At 33.1% G+C, this 14,543-nt stretch overlaps 2 protein-coding genes across 2 annotated transcripts; one reads left to right on the top strand and one right to left on the bottom strand.

Moving 5' to 3' along the window:
* Positions 1-4,839: 4,839 nt before the first annotated feature.
* Positions 4,840-8,653, top strand: TRIADDRAFT_57518 (uncharacterized protein; the record flags this gene model as incomplete). Its single annotated transcript, XM_002113725.1, has 6 exons — positions 4,840-5,246; positions 6,507-6,696; positions 6,782-6,957; positions 7,082-7,316; positions 7,876-8,075; positions 8,338-8,653. 6 exons carry the CDS (start codon positions 4,840-4,842, stop codon positions 8,651-8,653), a joined length of 1,524 nt encoding a protein of 507 aa, XP_002113761.1.
* A 1,776-nt stretch (positions 8,654-10,429) lies between these two features.
* Positions 10,430-14,137, bottom strand: TRIADDRAFT_57517 (uncharacterized protein; the record flags this gene model as incomplete). The annotated part of the gene is made up of 6 exons (XM_002113362.1): positions 10,430-10,733; positions 11,017-11,210; positions 12,487-12,730; positions 13,096-13,310; positions 13,453-13,645; positions 13,758-14,137. 6 exons carry the CDS (start codon positions 14,135-14,137, stop codon positions 10,430-10,432), a joined length of 1,530 nt encoding a protein of 509 aa, XP_002113398.1.
* Between the last annotated feature and the right edge of the window lie 406 nt (positions 14,138-14,543).

Here is a 14,543-nt window from a genome sequence, read left to right as displayed (position 1 = left end):
CCATACGATCTTTTTTACAGTGCCGCGCGGATATGTATTCGTCGTATACAGATAGTAAACGCAATCAATGCGTGTACCTCATAACAATTGCCTACGTCTATTCGGATTCTTCGTGGACTGGTTAATAGCTAGATAGACAAGCAATACATTTATCCATCCCGCTACCGATATCATAAATTGACATGATTGTACGCAACGCTAGTATCCAATGGGTGGTAAAATTTCATGTTGTGAGTTCACTATTGATTGCGTGTGAACGACTCTATTCAGTCGTATCGACTACATCAGTATGAATTTTTCCAGGCGTGGAAAAATCCAGGAAGTAGTGGATGAAGAAACTATCTACCGTATTATCATTTACTGTATGATAAAATTAGTCGTGAAAAAGGCGGTATGAATTTACAATCTTGATCTCAGCGCCTGATCAAAACAACAACATTGTCATTTGCAGTTGGTTTTCGTCCCAAAAAACTCTCCTGTTCAAACTACCCTTCACCCATAATCAACGATCAATCAGCAAGTAAGACATCCAAGACCATGTACACCCATTTCCAGACAAGAAATGTAGAAATGGCATCAACAAGGTGAACTAGACGATTCAATACTACGTTGTAGACATACGACTGACTTATGTTACATCCATTGGACATGATCATTTAGAAATTTTCTTTTTCCAACATGCAAGATGATCGTACTGTACCTTACTGTATAGTCTCTTGCCATAAACCGAAAGCTTTGCAACAATGGTAACAAGATCAAGTTCGATGGCTTGCCATCCAGTAGGAAAATCATCAATTATCCACACCAATTCAGTCAGTAATCTTGCCACTTGGATAATACGTGCTCTCCTTTAGTCTTTCCCTGTACATCAATAATCGCTTGCAATCATGCGTGTTGAATCTTTCAAGAATCCATCATTGCTATCCAATTTGCAAGGTGATCAAAAATGTAAACACCAAAGAAGGGCGTTCAAAATGCCTACGTACGCAAGGTCGTCCACTACAATGAACTGTTGAATAGCACTCTAATTTTCTCTATTATTCTTCTTCTTTTTTCCCTTTATTATTCTTTTTCCCCTTGTCCTTACCACTAGCGATCCTCATGATCTAGTCCGGGACGGTCTGGTCCGGGACGGTCTACCACGACACTGGGACCACGGAGAGTCTCCACTCTACAGTACACTCTACAGTATTCTTAACGGAACTATGTACTGTACAGTACAGTACTCTACATTTTACAATGACCTCAGACAAGCTAGACAGAGAGACAGACTCTTTCTCCACAGTACAGTCGGTACAGTACTGTACATTTTACAATGACCTCAGACAAGCTGGACAGAGAGACTCTTTCTCCACAGCATACTGTAGTGTACTGTATGGTCTGCCTACAAGATCGTCACTGCTCAAAAAGACACCGATCCAAAATCGAAATGGAACGGATTACAGCCAGCGATGGACAACTACATTAGAATTCGATATGTAGACGATCCAATCCATACTTGCATTGGTTGTAGACTACTATTCAAGCTTGAGTGACCATTTGTGGCGGTCTCTTGATATTAAAGTTCTAGTGACTAAAAGTAGTCCAGTCCTCTTTGAAATGACTGATCCAACTTCATTTTGGGGTCATTTCTAAAAATGGCGTTGGATCAGTATTTCAAAAGGTGATGGCTGACTTTTACTTGCAATCGTTGGCTAAAACCCTGCAGTTGGTCTGCAGTCCAGTACTAATTTATATATTGTACCCTTCCTCTCCAAGATCAAGTACACTCTACTTAGGACTTGTTGATAGTAGAATCATAGAATGTACAGTAGCCCTAAACCATTTTGGACAAATTAGTATAGACTAGTACAAACTCGCGTCGCTTTGCTGACGGTTTACGATAATGTGCCCATTTGTTAATAATTAACAGACATTATACTGTATACAGTATATCCCGGTAATAGCCGGGCACTACTACAGTACAGTATATTCACAACTATGCTTCTACAATACTACTTTTCATACGCATTTTATTTAGCGAGCTACTCGGAGATTGCTTTATCCAACTTCCGCTTTTGACACCTGGTTCATCATCTTGCCATGTCAGCAAAAAATTTTGATCTGACAGGGTAAAATTTGGAGCATGTTGATATTTTGCTTGTTGATCACCAAAAGAGAATGGAGACTTGATGGTGCTTCCATACAGTTTGGAAAAATTCGCGATTGCGTCCTATTTTACTACTATATTTAATGATATTCATACGGTACTGTGCTTTAGCGTAGTAAGGCCAATGTTATGGGGACTATTGAACCCTCAATATGGTCATTGAGTCAACCCTAGCATTGGCCAAATTCAAGTTTTAACCATAATACATACACCAAGTACTACTGTCAAATTGAGTTAATAAAGTAACGTGTTGACATAATCGCCAATGCTTCATTTGCAAAAAATAACAACAGTCTGATGGATTAGTACATGATATCATCTTCGTTAGCCTTCTTGCACTCCTCATTGCACAAATTCTTGTGTCGGAAAGATTATTCGAAGAAATGAATAAATAGCTAGCTTAACGTCCTGTCATTTCGCTGACTGAAATAATATATCACAGTTCATACATCATGATTTCAAATGGTAACTAAACAAATAAAAGATATTTGCTTATTCGAAATTCCTACTAACAAATATAACCTTATAATTAATATACGGGCTCGTGTAATGGTTCCAAAGAATTTCATTTAGTGCTATGTTCCCGTTATAAATTTTGAAGAATGGAAATCTTGTTATGATTTCAACACGGTAGAGGACTAGAGTAGTAGCCTCACTTATTGACTCTGCACATTTGCATCAGCAAGCAGTAGGACTATTTAGATAACATGAAAGTATGGATCAAATTCTTCATTCTTATCATGAATGATATAATATTCAAATAAAGCAATAAAATTCAGTCGGAACCTCGTTCTTTCTGGATAATACCATTAAATTGATTGTCCATTACGATTATTGTCACAAACCAGCTTCGTGACAAGGATAACGTAAAATAAATCTCTCAATTACTATAATCTCCGGGATTCTGTATCCCTTAACTACCTCACAAGAATTTAGACGCCTTTGATTCTACGTTAAACTCAACTAGACAATTGAGAACTACTTTTATTCAACTATCTGACGGGCTTATATACCCATCTACAGCAGCTAACATTCATGAGTCATCTTATAAAAATACTTAGGTGAGAACATCTACTAACTAATTTTTCACAGTCGGACTACAACATGTCCATTCACAGATCATTTCAGTGCACGTTACAGCACAACATTAAATTTACTGTAACACATTTATAATTAGAGTAATTCCTATTGTAAGTAACTAGTTGTAATATATTATCACTATATTATATTCACCTAATTCAGATAGCTATTTCTTTACGGTAGTTCGTACCGTGACAATTATTTAATAGGGCGAAAATTTTGCCGTAATGATATAACTTGAGTTTATAAGTAAATATAATCAGCAATTCAAATAACAATTATGATGATAACGTTGAAAAATGTACAGTACTTCTCTATTTAAAACTATGAAGGCTTATGAACCCAAGTGCAATAATTCGAATAAAATGACTGATATTGAGCGCAGTAACCTACTATATCGTTTATAGCCATCCAACATTTTTCTACTCGATTTAGCTCTAATAATAATTATAATCAATGCATTAAGCCGTTCTCTTATTGACTGTTATTTATTGTAAATAATGGAAATAACGTAGTCTGTTGTTACTCTTCTCACGCTCGAACTATTCTAATCGTCACTTCCCGTTCATTCCTTTTTTTCCAGATGTTTACTATTCAACTCATGATAGAAGCATAGTGGCTTTCCTTACTGTAGGAATATGATTTCTACATTAAAATAAGATGAAGATAAAAAGTACCTATGAACTTACCCATATACAGTTAAAATAAATCGAATTTATGTAATATGGACACATCTTCATATTATTATCCTAATATTATGAATACTGATCATTATGATAGATAACTTGTCTCGATGTCTATAATCTATACACGGCAGCAGACTCGTTATAGTACACTCTTCCAAATTTTACACACTATCAAATATATCACCGTTATCAATCATCATTTGGTCTATAGTCTAAAAAAATGAATAATCTGATTTTAAAGCTCGTCTATTTTCTTTCAATCTTCTGAAACTTAATTATACTATATGTCCCGATGTTATGTTGAAATATCTAAAACTGTCTCCACATATCAACTATGTCATGTTAATTTAATGTCGGACTTAATAATAATTATTTCCTGAACAATACCCTAATTAATATTAGTTTAATCGTGCTATTGAATTACGATGATAGCTAATGAAATATTTACCAGATATTTCATAGGTTACGCCTACATGGCGCATTAGTTCGGATTCAGCGACTGCACCAGTCATTCTATATCCATCAAGATTGCTATTCTGGACTTTCAGTGTTTGCATTAATGCCAATTAATCATGTTAACTGATTCATACTAGCTATTATTTTATTCTGGATAAGTCTAATTAAAGTCTATTGGAACGGCATCATTAGCATTTTCTCCGACGATCGTTTGGTACACCCACTCAAACTAATTTTTATAGTAATCCTAGATTAGAGAACATAAAGAATCACCTTACTCAGAAAAATAGATTCAATATTTGAAATACTAGCAATTTTTTGAAAGTCTTTCACACCGCATGGAGCTTTTGGTCTCATAGTGTTACATGCAAACGTTCTCGGCTTCCGATCGCAACCAAAGTCATTTATTTATTTCATTCAACTAAATATTTTTCAAAACTTTCCGTCCGACACATCAAGACATGAATCATGACAATTGGCAATCACGAAAGAGAAGCTATCGAAGACAGTTATGAAAGTTTAATTAAAAATTTATCCATTACCTCTTTATTAGATAAGCTGCTCAATGAGAAAGTCTTGCAAGGTATAGATCAGCGACAGATTAGGCGTGAAAGAAATCTGAAACGTAGAAATATCAGATTTTTACAAATTTTACAACAGAAAAGCAATGAAGAGTTTTATAGATTTTGCAAAGTTTTAGAATTAAGCGATACAGAAATTTTAGTCTCATTGGGTCAAACATTACGCAAAGAAGCTGAAAATAAGTGCCAAGATATTGAAATTAATGAAGAGAATCAAGTTACTGAAATCAATGAAAAGAATCAAGTTATTGCGGCTAGTCCTCCAAATAATGGAATCATTTTAGAAGATACAGAGTAAGCATTATACAATTTATTAAAAATAACTTATCAGCATTATTATCTATCAGCCCATAGAAATTACTTTTATTCGTTAATCTCTCAATGTCAACCATAACCTATCGAAACAAATTATTACTCCTCGAGTTATAACTATCAATCAGTTTTATCTATTTCGAAAATATAAAAGATGCTCTTTATCGTAGGGTATAGGAGAAAATCGTATAGGAATCGGTAATTAAAATCAGTACTTTAAACATAAAGCCATATCATATCATAGTCCTTTCTTACTTTTAAGGTTGATTTCTTTATTGTTCTACGAATCTTTGCGAATTAACTACAAACATTATTTCTGGCTGACTGAGTATTGTGTAATTTGTACTGTATATAATTCTTCTATCCATTACCATTCCAACCAGTTAATCAATATAATAGTTTACCCTTACCTTTTACACCAAAGAGGAAACTTTCTGCAGCTTTCATCATGAGTACTGTACGGTTTATGAATGATGGCAATAAATTTGGGTCATCAAATTTGATCAGATATCTTCTAGTTGTTTACTATCAATTCAAACTGGTACTGTACTGTTAAATATATATATATCGAACACTAATATTTTTCACCCATGTAGAACACTTCTTCAACATTGCAGTAATTATAATTATAAAAGATGAATAATCATGACCATTTTCCATCGCAATAATTGACACGTTATCTTTACCTATGAGAATAATTCGTCTAATCTCCTAGTGATAACAGTATACTGTAATGATAAAATAAGTGATTTTACTTTTAAAATATACCTTTTGCACGTTGCAAAAAGGCATATAATAAGAATTTATCCTCACTTTTGACGATAATCTTTAATTATTAACTTATTTGTTCATATTATACCCTTATACATCATCAGAAATGAATATAAACGAGAATTTTATCTTTAATCTTTCGCTAATTATAACTGATTACACACTTCTTAATGTTTCCTAATGGTTTATTGGTCAACTTTATTGATAAACATAGATGTTTATTAGTACAATAAATGGCTACTCGCGCAATCATGCAATTTATCTCCATTAAAGATGTGCCTATTAGATCAGTCCTAAATATATTAATTATATAGTAATCGTACCACGACGGAAGAGATAATTAGTATTGATGTATGAAAGAATAACCCGATTGATGCTATCGCTTAATACTTCGCATATACTCATATGATAAGTAAAATAGTCTAAATATTACAATTACAATAACTAGTTATAATATCCGAACAAATATAGATCAGACTTTGCCCATGTTATGGTTGATGTATTTGCTTGGGGTAACAATCATTCTGGAGAATTAGGTATACCATTGTCAAAGAATATAGAATATCCAGCTCCAGCTCGCTGCAAGGCTATCAGCAAGCTTAGGCCAATTATGATTAAAGGTGGCCATGATAAGACTTATATCTTATCACAAGAAGGCAAGGTAGCGCATTATACTGAAATCAACCTAACCTTACTTCAACTACCCATCATTATAAATTTATTTATAATAAACTACTAATTTATAGGTTTATGGAATTGGGCAAGTGGAACTTAAAGAAGACGAACATGATAGTAAAAACTTACACGTGCCACGCTTAATTAATGGGTTATCACATTTAACAATAATTAAGCTTGATATTCACCCTGATGGTCATTTTGCATTAGGAATCACAATAAAAGGAGAGTTATACTCATGGGGAGAGTAAGTTAATAATGGAAAAATAAATAAATTTATCGATCTTAATATTAATTAGTTATTATTCTATCGAATTGTTTTTTAAAAATGCATCATAACTGCGAATTTTTAAACAATTTTCTACGTATAGAACACCGGCACAGCAGATTACATCAGTAAAAGACGCAATTTTTACTAATATTAGTTGTGGTAGAGATCATCGAGCAGCTATAACCAATCAGGGCAAATTGTATACATGGGGTTATGGCGGATTGGGTTGCTTAGGTCATGGCAATAGTAAAACTTGCTTGGAACCAACTTTAGTTGAAGCACTAGCGGATAAAGTGGTTATTGACGTCGCTTGTGGTTCTGCAAATCAAAATCACGTGAGTTTTATAATTTTACCTTCAATTTTTCTGTCTTATTTAAGATCAAACATAATTAATTTACAATAACTTATATATTAAAAAGGACTACGGTGACACAAGCTTATACGTATTAATTTACTTAATTGTATGATTGCTCTGTTACAGAATGGTAGTTGAGACAATTACATTACTCCAAAATTATAACACAATTATAATTGATGTATAGCGTGACATTTTTGCCGTTGAACCTTACAGGAATGGGTCGTAACTTTAAATCAATTTTAAGTCAGAGTATATAATAGCTAATCTAGTTCTAACATAACAAAGATGCAATATAAGAGCACGGTTAAACTGTTTTTATTGTTCAAGATCGATCAAAATAGTTAAAACAATTTACTTGATGATAGATATTCTGATCGATGTAAGTAAAATTAAAAAACTTTAAAACCTCTAATGAAAACATTACAAATCAAAGACATAGCGTAAACACAACAATTAGCAATGTACTGCAGTAAAAGCTATTTTTATGTATACGTATGTGTGACTGTAGATTTGCGTTGATTTACGTATATTATAGACTGTTGCCGTTACAAGTGATGATAAAGTTTGGTCATGGGGTGATCCCGCTGGTGGTAAATTAGGGAGAATTATTAATAGTACCAAGCCTTGCACGTTGCCAGGGGTCATAGATGGACTGCTAAATAAAAGTGTCCATAGAGTTATCTGCGGTAGTGCGTTCACATTGGCTTTGACTACGAGTGGTTCTTTGTATTCATGGTAATTTAGAGAAAGTGGAATAATCTACTAAGGACTTATGCAATACTTGATGATTGTGACCGTCTTTTTTGTATTTTATTTGCCCTCAATTTTGGATAAATGATTAGAAATAACTAATGATTTACGAAGAGTAAAACTTTAATTATCAAATATACATAAAGTGCGATATTCAGTTTTATATAGAATACCGTAGGCTTACAAATAAAGTAACTTAAGACTTATATTGTGAGTATAAATTGAATAATTATAATTTATCGATTAGGGGCCATGGTAGTCATTATCACTCGCAACACGGCATCGTAGGCTCTGTTGAAAGACCTAAAATAGTGGATGTACTTAAAGATAAAAGAGTAATTGCGATTGCAGCTGGTAGTTTACACTGGTTAGCATGTACTATTTATGGTGAAATTTATGCCTGGGGAAATAATGACGCCGGACAACTAGGAGTTAAAACCCTCAAGTCTTCAACAGACGTAATTCAAGTCGATACTTTAATGGATGAGGATATTAATCAAGTATCCTGTGGCTTCAGTCACTGTTTTGCTTGGAAATCATCACTATTGCAAATTAAAGAATGAAAGATCAATTAATAGAAGCTACAAATCACTATCCCAATTGTTGTTCCTTCTTTCACCAATAATTTTTAATCTTCAAATCGAAATGATAAGCTAATATCGTCAACATTTCCGTTATTTCCATTGGACTACGAGTACTTAATAGTTTTTCGAGTCAATCTTGCTTTGCTATAGATTTTCGATGGTTAATATTATGTCAGTTCTGTCTGAATATTATAACTTAGTGAAGACTTATTTATCCTTCCTAATAAAATTAGGTGCTATTTTTATATATTTTTTAAATAAAATACTATATTAATATGAGATACAATCTCGCCATTCATTTCAACAGGATGAGGATTTAACAGTATCATGATATTTGAGCTAATTTAATTTTTTATCCTATAGAAGTACAATTGGCTTGATGTAATAAGACCTTTTTCGATGATTATTCTCTCATATCGTTGTATAAGTAGTTAATTGTTATGATAAATATTAGATGACTATCGATTCATTACCGAATGAGTTTTCCTCCATTTACATCGATGTTTTGTCGATATTACTTATACGTTATATATAGAGAAATACGGATAGTGTCAGGAAATTAATTACAATACAGGTATTAAACTATTACATAAAACTAGTGATGTCATTCTGGTTACTGAAATGCACATGGGCTACTAATGTTGAGTATTATCTGTAGTTAAACATTATTTCTATACAGTAGCACATAGCTATCTCATAGTATTTAATGGCCCTAGATGTATTTAAGTAAATATATGTTAATTTAATTGCGTATCGATGGTAGGCTTCATTCTCATTTTGATTAGGGAAGCCGAGTTGTTGTAGGAATGTTCGATTCCACGTACAGCTTGTTAGTTTATGATTTACTGATATTATTAGAAGTTGTTAAAAGGCTTATAAATATTTACCTCGGGATCTATGACATCTTCAGTAAAATAATAGTACGTTATTGCATACAAATACAAAAAGTTACCGTGAATTTCATTGATAGATATCTCATTTCTGTAAGATACTGAACAGTATACGTAAATATGCCGCTGATACCTTCATTTCACCAGAAGTTAAATATAATTATAATTAGTTAAACGGTTTCTATCAATCCGATAGATAAAAATCATTTTTTAATGCTTAAGGATTAACCGATATTTGCTCCCATTCTATCTTCTTATAGCACAATATTCGTTATACTTGCAAGCCGAAGTTGATGAATGAAATCGGAAATCTTACATTCGACGATAGTTCCATTTATTATCTATAATAGTCGCTTTATTATCGTTTAACTGCCATCAGCAAATATAATACATTAGAGCATTAGTAAATTCTGAGATAATACTAATTTTACTAAGCAATGGTTTAACATACTATATAGAGTGTACGAGTCTATAACTGCCATGCAAAAGTAATTCATAATCATACTCTATTTACAAGGATGGTATAGCAGGTACAGTTAAGTTAAATATTCAGGGTAAATTGATGAGTTATGTATTATTTCCTTATGTAGGTAAAATTCAGCTGCTTATCATGATCCCAAATGACTTGGTTTTGTATCTGCTATTGATTGCAATTATCAATTTATCCTTATTAAATGCAATAACATTCGAGCTGATTTAAATTAGATAAAGCCTTGATTTTTCAGAAGGTAGAAATAATATTCATTATTAATCCAAGTTTTAAATTGACTTGGTACAGCTTTATTCAATATCAGTAATTTATTGTTAGACGTTGGTTTTTTAATTAAAAATACGTAATGACAGTTATTAAATGCGATCCCATCATTTATGCTTTTAGTTGCCAAGCAAATACATGAGAAAAGCCACATGCCACACGATCGAGTTTAAAATACTGCAAAGCGGTAACAGGACATAACTGAGATAAAGAATCTTGCCGAAATCCATTACCTAATTGTCCATAATCGTTGTAACCCCAAGTATAAACTTTACCATCCTTTGTGCAAATGATGCCGTTGCTACTGCCAACTGCGAAATCTGCTACTTTAATATCATTAAACATTTCCACTTTATATGGGAAAGGAATGATATCGTCTCTAAAGAAGCCTGGATGAAGGAAATCACCGTAGCCCCTAATATCAAATGGCAATAAATACGACGAATATTAAAATGGTAAACTACAGACCAGACGAGTTCTGTACATATAATAATTAATATTACTTAATGCACGAGAATGTTACTATATATTATGTTTAGACGGCGATATCTTTGGTCATGATGATGAAGATAAATATCGATAGCATCAAAAGCTACATACACTGTATCATTACAAAATAATGATGGACATATTACGAAAAAAATAACTACATGCTATTACTGTATTTTAACTTGAATATAGTAAGCATATCGATTTACCAGGCAAATAATTCTCCATCGTTGCTCAATGCAAGGGTACATTCACAGCTACATGAAACTTTAACGATATTTTTATCGTTCAATGAATCGAGGGCGGCTGGAAGATGGGTCGACTGACCATTATCGCGACCCAGTTTACCACATTTACAGTCTCCCCAAGTCCAGACTTGGCCATCTGTAGTAATTGCTACCGTCTATTACAAAAAATAGAAGATCGTCGGCCGAATATATTTAGTATCAGAAATTGCTAAATCAAAATAAGATACTTAGAAATCCTTAAAGTTGAATACATTCTTAGAAATTGTCAGTAAAGGAAGCATTTGATCAATTACGCTAGCACAATAATCGCGAAGTTAAAGTAGAAAATATACACTTTTCAGTCTAGAAGGTAAAGCATCTCCTTATAAAATTTCTTTTACAAATTGTTGCTTTACACGTCAGTCTTTCAATGGAAATATGCCGAAAAGCCATCGATATTGGAAATATTTCTATCCGCTATCAATCACTACAGTCATAAATATGGAAATTGCAAGTGCCTAATCTTAATCAAGAAACGACGTATTTTCAGAAAATTTTCTGTAGAGTGATATTCTGCCTTATTGTTATTTTTCATTAATATAACAAACTAGAACTGCTTTAACTTTTGACAGACCGTAACTATATGATACTGTCTTTAATATTCTAATTGGATTTTTTAGCCATTAATGTATTATTAGTAGGATATTGCCTAAGTGATTTATCGTAGAAGGAGCTTTTCAAGTATTAATTAATTATATAACAACTCTAATTGAACCATGTTCAAGAACAATCTCTGAAGTAAATGTTCCTGATAGCCATGATAACAGCAATCGATGATAACTTCAACAAGGGGAAATCAAGCGATACCTTGTATCATTGGATATCAATCTTAGAGGTGAATGTTGTTGATAATGAGTGATGATATGATTTAATAACTATAACGTTGACGATTGAATCAAGTGGCGCCTTATAGGAAGAACTGTTCCACTGTATAACAACCGTAGCTGAACTGCCATCCATCAAACTACTAGATATAACGGTACATCGAACAGTCCATGTGCCATCTTAGTGGTGAATATTTCCGATAACGTCTGATCAGAACGGTGATAACGACGATAATAACAATCAATGATATTCTCAATAATGGGAAATCAAGTGATACCTCGTAGCATGCTATAAAGAAGTTTCTCTTGGTATCGAAAACTCAAAAGTAATGCTACTACATGGATAAAAATTAGAAATAGTGAATACTATTTCTAAAAGGATGCTAAAATACAATACTGGAAGGAGGTATAACCACCTTTTACAAGGAATATTGCAGCTAACGTATCTATTTCGGGAATATTTTAGACGAATGAGTTGATGACAACTTTATAAGTAACGTTGACATGAAGAAGATTGTTGCATCGATTCTAAAGTTTAAAAGCAAGTTGTTACAGTAAAATGACTTACAAAATTGTAGTTATTAGTGCCACCACAGGCTACCATCTTCACTTTTTTGTCCTTGAAAGCTTTCACCTTTTTCGGCTTGATATGGCATTTGCAGTCAGGATGACCAAGTCCTCCATATTTGCCTTCTCCCCATGTATACAATTTACCCTTAGAAGTTACTGCCGCACAATGCGTTACACTACAGCTTGCTTGGATAATTTCTTTACCTAATAAAGCTTTTACTGGATGAGCTGTTGAACATGTCCTGATAATGGAATAAAATAATCAATGTCTCAAACCCAAATGTAGCATTCAATCATCCACGAACGAAAATATAGCTTGATCGATTAATATATTTTGTTATGATTGGCACTGCCTTCCTTTATTGCTCAATTCTACTATTTCCAGTACTACGCGTCTATTATTATTGGATCGATAGTAATTCAATCCCAATTACAGTTAATAAAAAAATCAAAGTGATTCTTTAGACTCAAATATCTCCTATCTGTAGACTATGAAGGATTGCTAACGAAATAAAGTAATAACTATCGATCCATTCTGACTATAGCAATCAATCATCCTCGATAGAACGCCAATTTTACCCATTCATTTACATACTGTTGTACGTACGTATTATTGCCTAATGGACCACAGCCCCAAGTGTAAAGCTGACCATTGGAAGTAATTGCCATGGCGTATTCACCATCATGATGGACCATAACTTGAGTAACAAATACATTGGAAAATCCAAAGACTGGTTGTGGTGTTGTTAATATTTTTTGATGATGACTATAATCGTCGTTCAAGACTGGCTTTGTAATCATCGATTTGCCCAATTCATAAAGCTACTCGACCCATAAAATTGAATAAGAACATTGGAATTAATTTCTAGTTTCTGATGTTCAATCTCACATACTTGTGTTTAAAATAGAGAATATTTTTATCATCAATCAACCAATGATCACATTAAACCAATACAAGATTTACTTTTCCAGATGAGCTAACAAAGTAGGAGTTACTCGTTCCTCCAGCTATGGATATCGGCTTATAATCCGATAATATTTTATTGATTGCTGGTACACGCAATTTTTCAAATTGGCATGATCCTAGTTGATAGGATTGATTATTTCCCCATGCAAAGACGCTACAGTCCTGGCTTTTGCATATCTTAGCATAAGTTCTAGTCTCAGTAGAAGAGTTTATGATATTTTAGAGCATTTTAAAATAGTGGTAGTGGATTATTTTAATTGGATAGTTATGAAACAAGAATTGAACAAAGTAAATGTACAGACCTAGAGAGTGATTTCACATCGCCACTGGATGATTTGGCACGACTCCTAATTCTTTTAGTTGAACGTCTAGCTCTAATAGTGTTCGCTTTCAAAGCATCTTGTAACATTATTGAAGCGTATTTTGCAGCTGTTTCATCATTTGACGATTGCAGAAGGTCACAGAATTTATAAAATTTCTCTGCATCCTTTTCTTTTAGTTTATCAAACACAACAGTTACCTTCGCCTTGTCATCTTTTTCTTTTTGAATTTGTTCAACATCTTGTAACGTCAAAATTTGATTATCGACGAGTAATGGTACTAGATCGAGTGATGATGAATTGATAGTCAAATGATTTATGTGCTTGTCAATCGCGTCTATTTCACACGCACTTAACGGCATTTTTTAATCACACGATAGTCCTTTGGATACAATTAATAAATTAATAAGATGGATATCATCAAAGCCTGGATAGATATTATTTTCCGTCCAAAAATAAGTTATGATAAAGCCAAAGTCGATTTCAACAACTTTTCAAGATATAAGTTAGTTTTAATGGATATTCATTAATGCTTTCGAATTATCAGTATTGAAAGTGTTTCTTTGCCAAATAATGTAGTTTTAATGCAAAAGTTCTGAAGTTGTTTCGCGATGTAACAACAGGTGCTAATCAATATCTCGCCAAGATTTCACTAACAATCTAAAAATGGATTAAACCAAGGAGAAAATAATTTTTCTTTTGTCAAATGGTTAAGCGAAAATAATTCTACATCGTACTGCAAGAAATGATCTATGTACGGAAAAAGAT

The sequence above is a fragment of the Trichoplax adhaerens genome, genomic scaffold (genome assembly GCF_000150275.1).
Source record: "Trichoplax adhaerens TRIADscaffold_6 genomic scaffold, whole genome shotgun sequence".
Lineage (NCBI taxonomy): Eukaryota > Metazoa > Placozoa > Uniplacotomia > Trichoplacea > Trichoplacidae > Trichoplax > Trichoplax adhaerens.
This window is presented reverse-complemented; position numbering and strand designations above follow the sequence as displayed.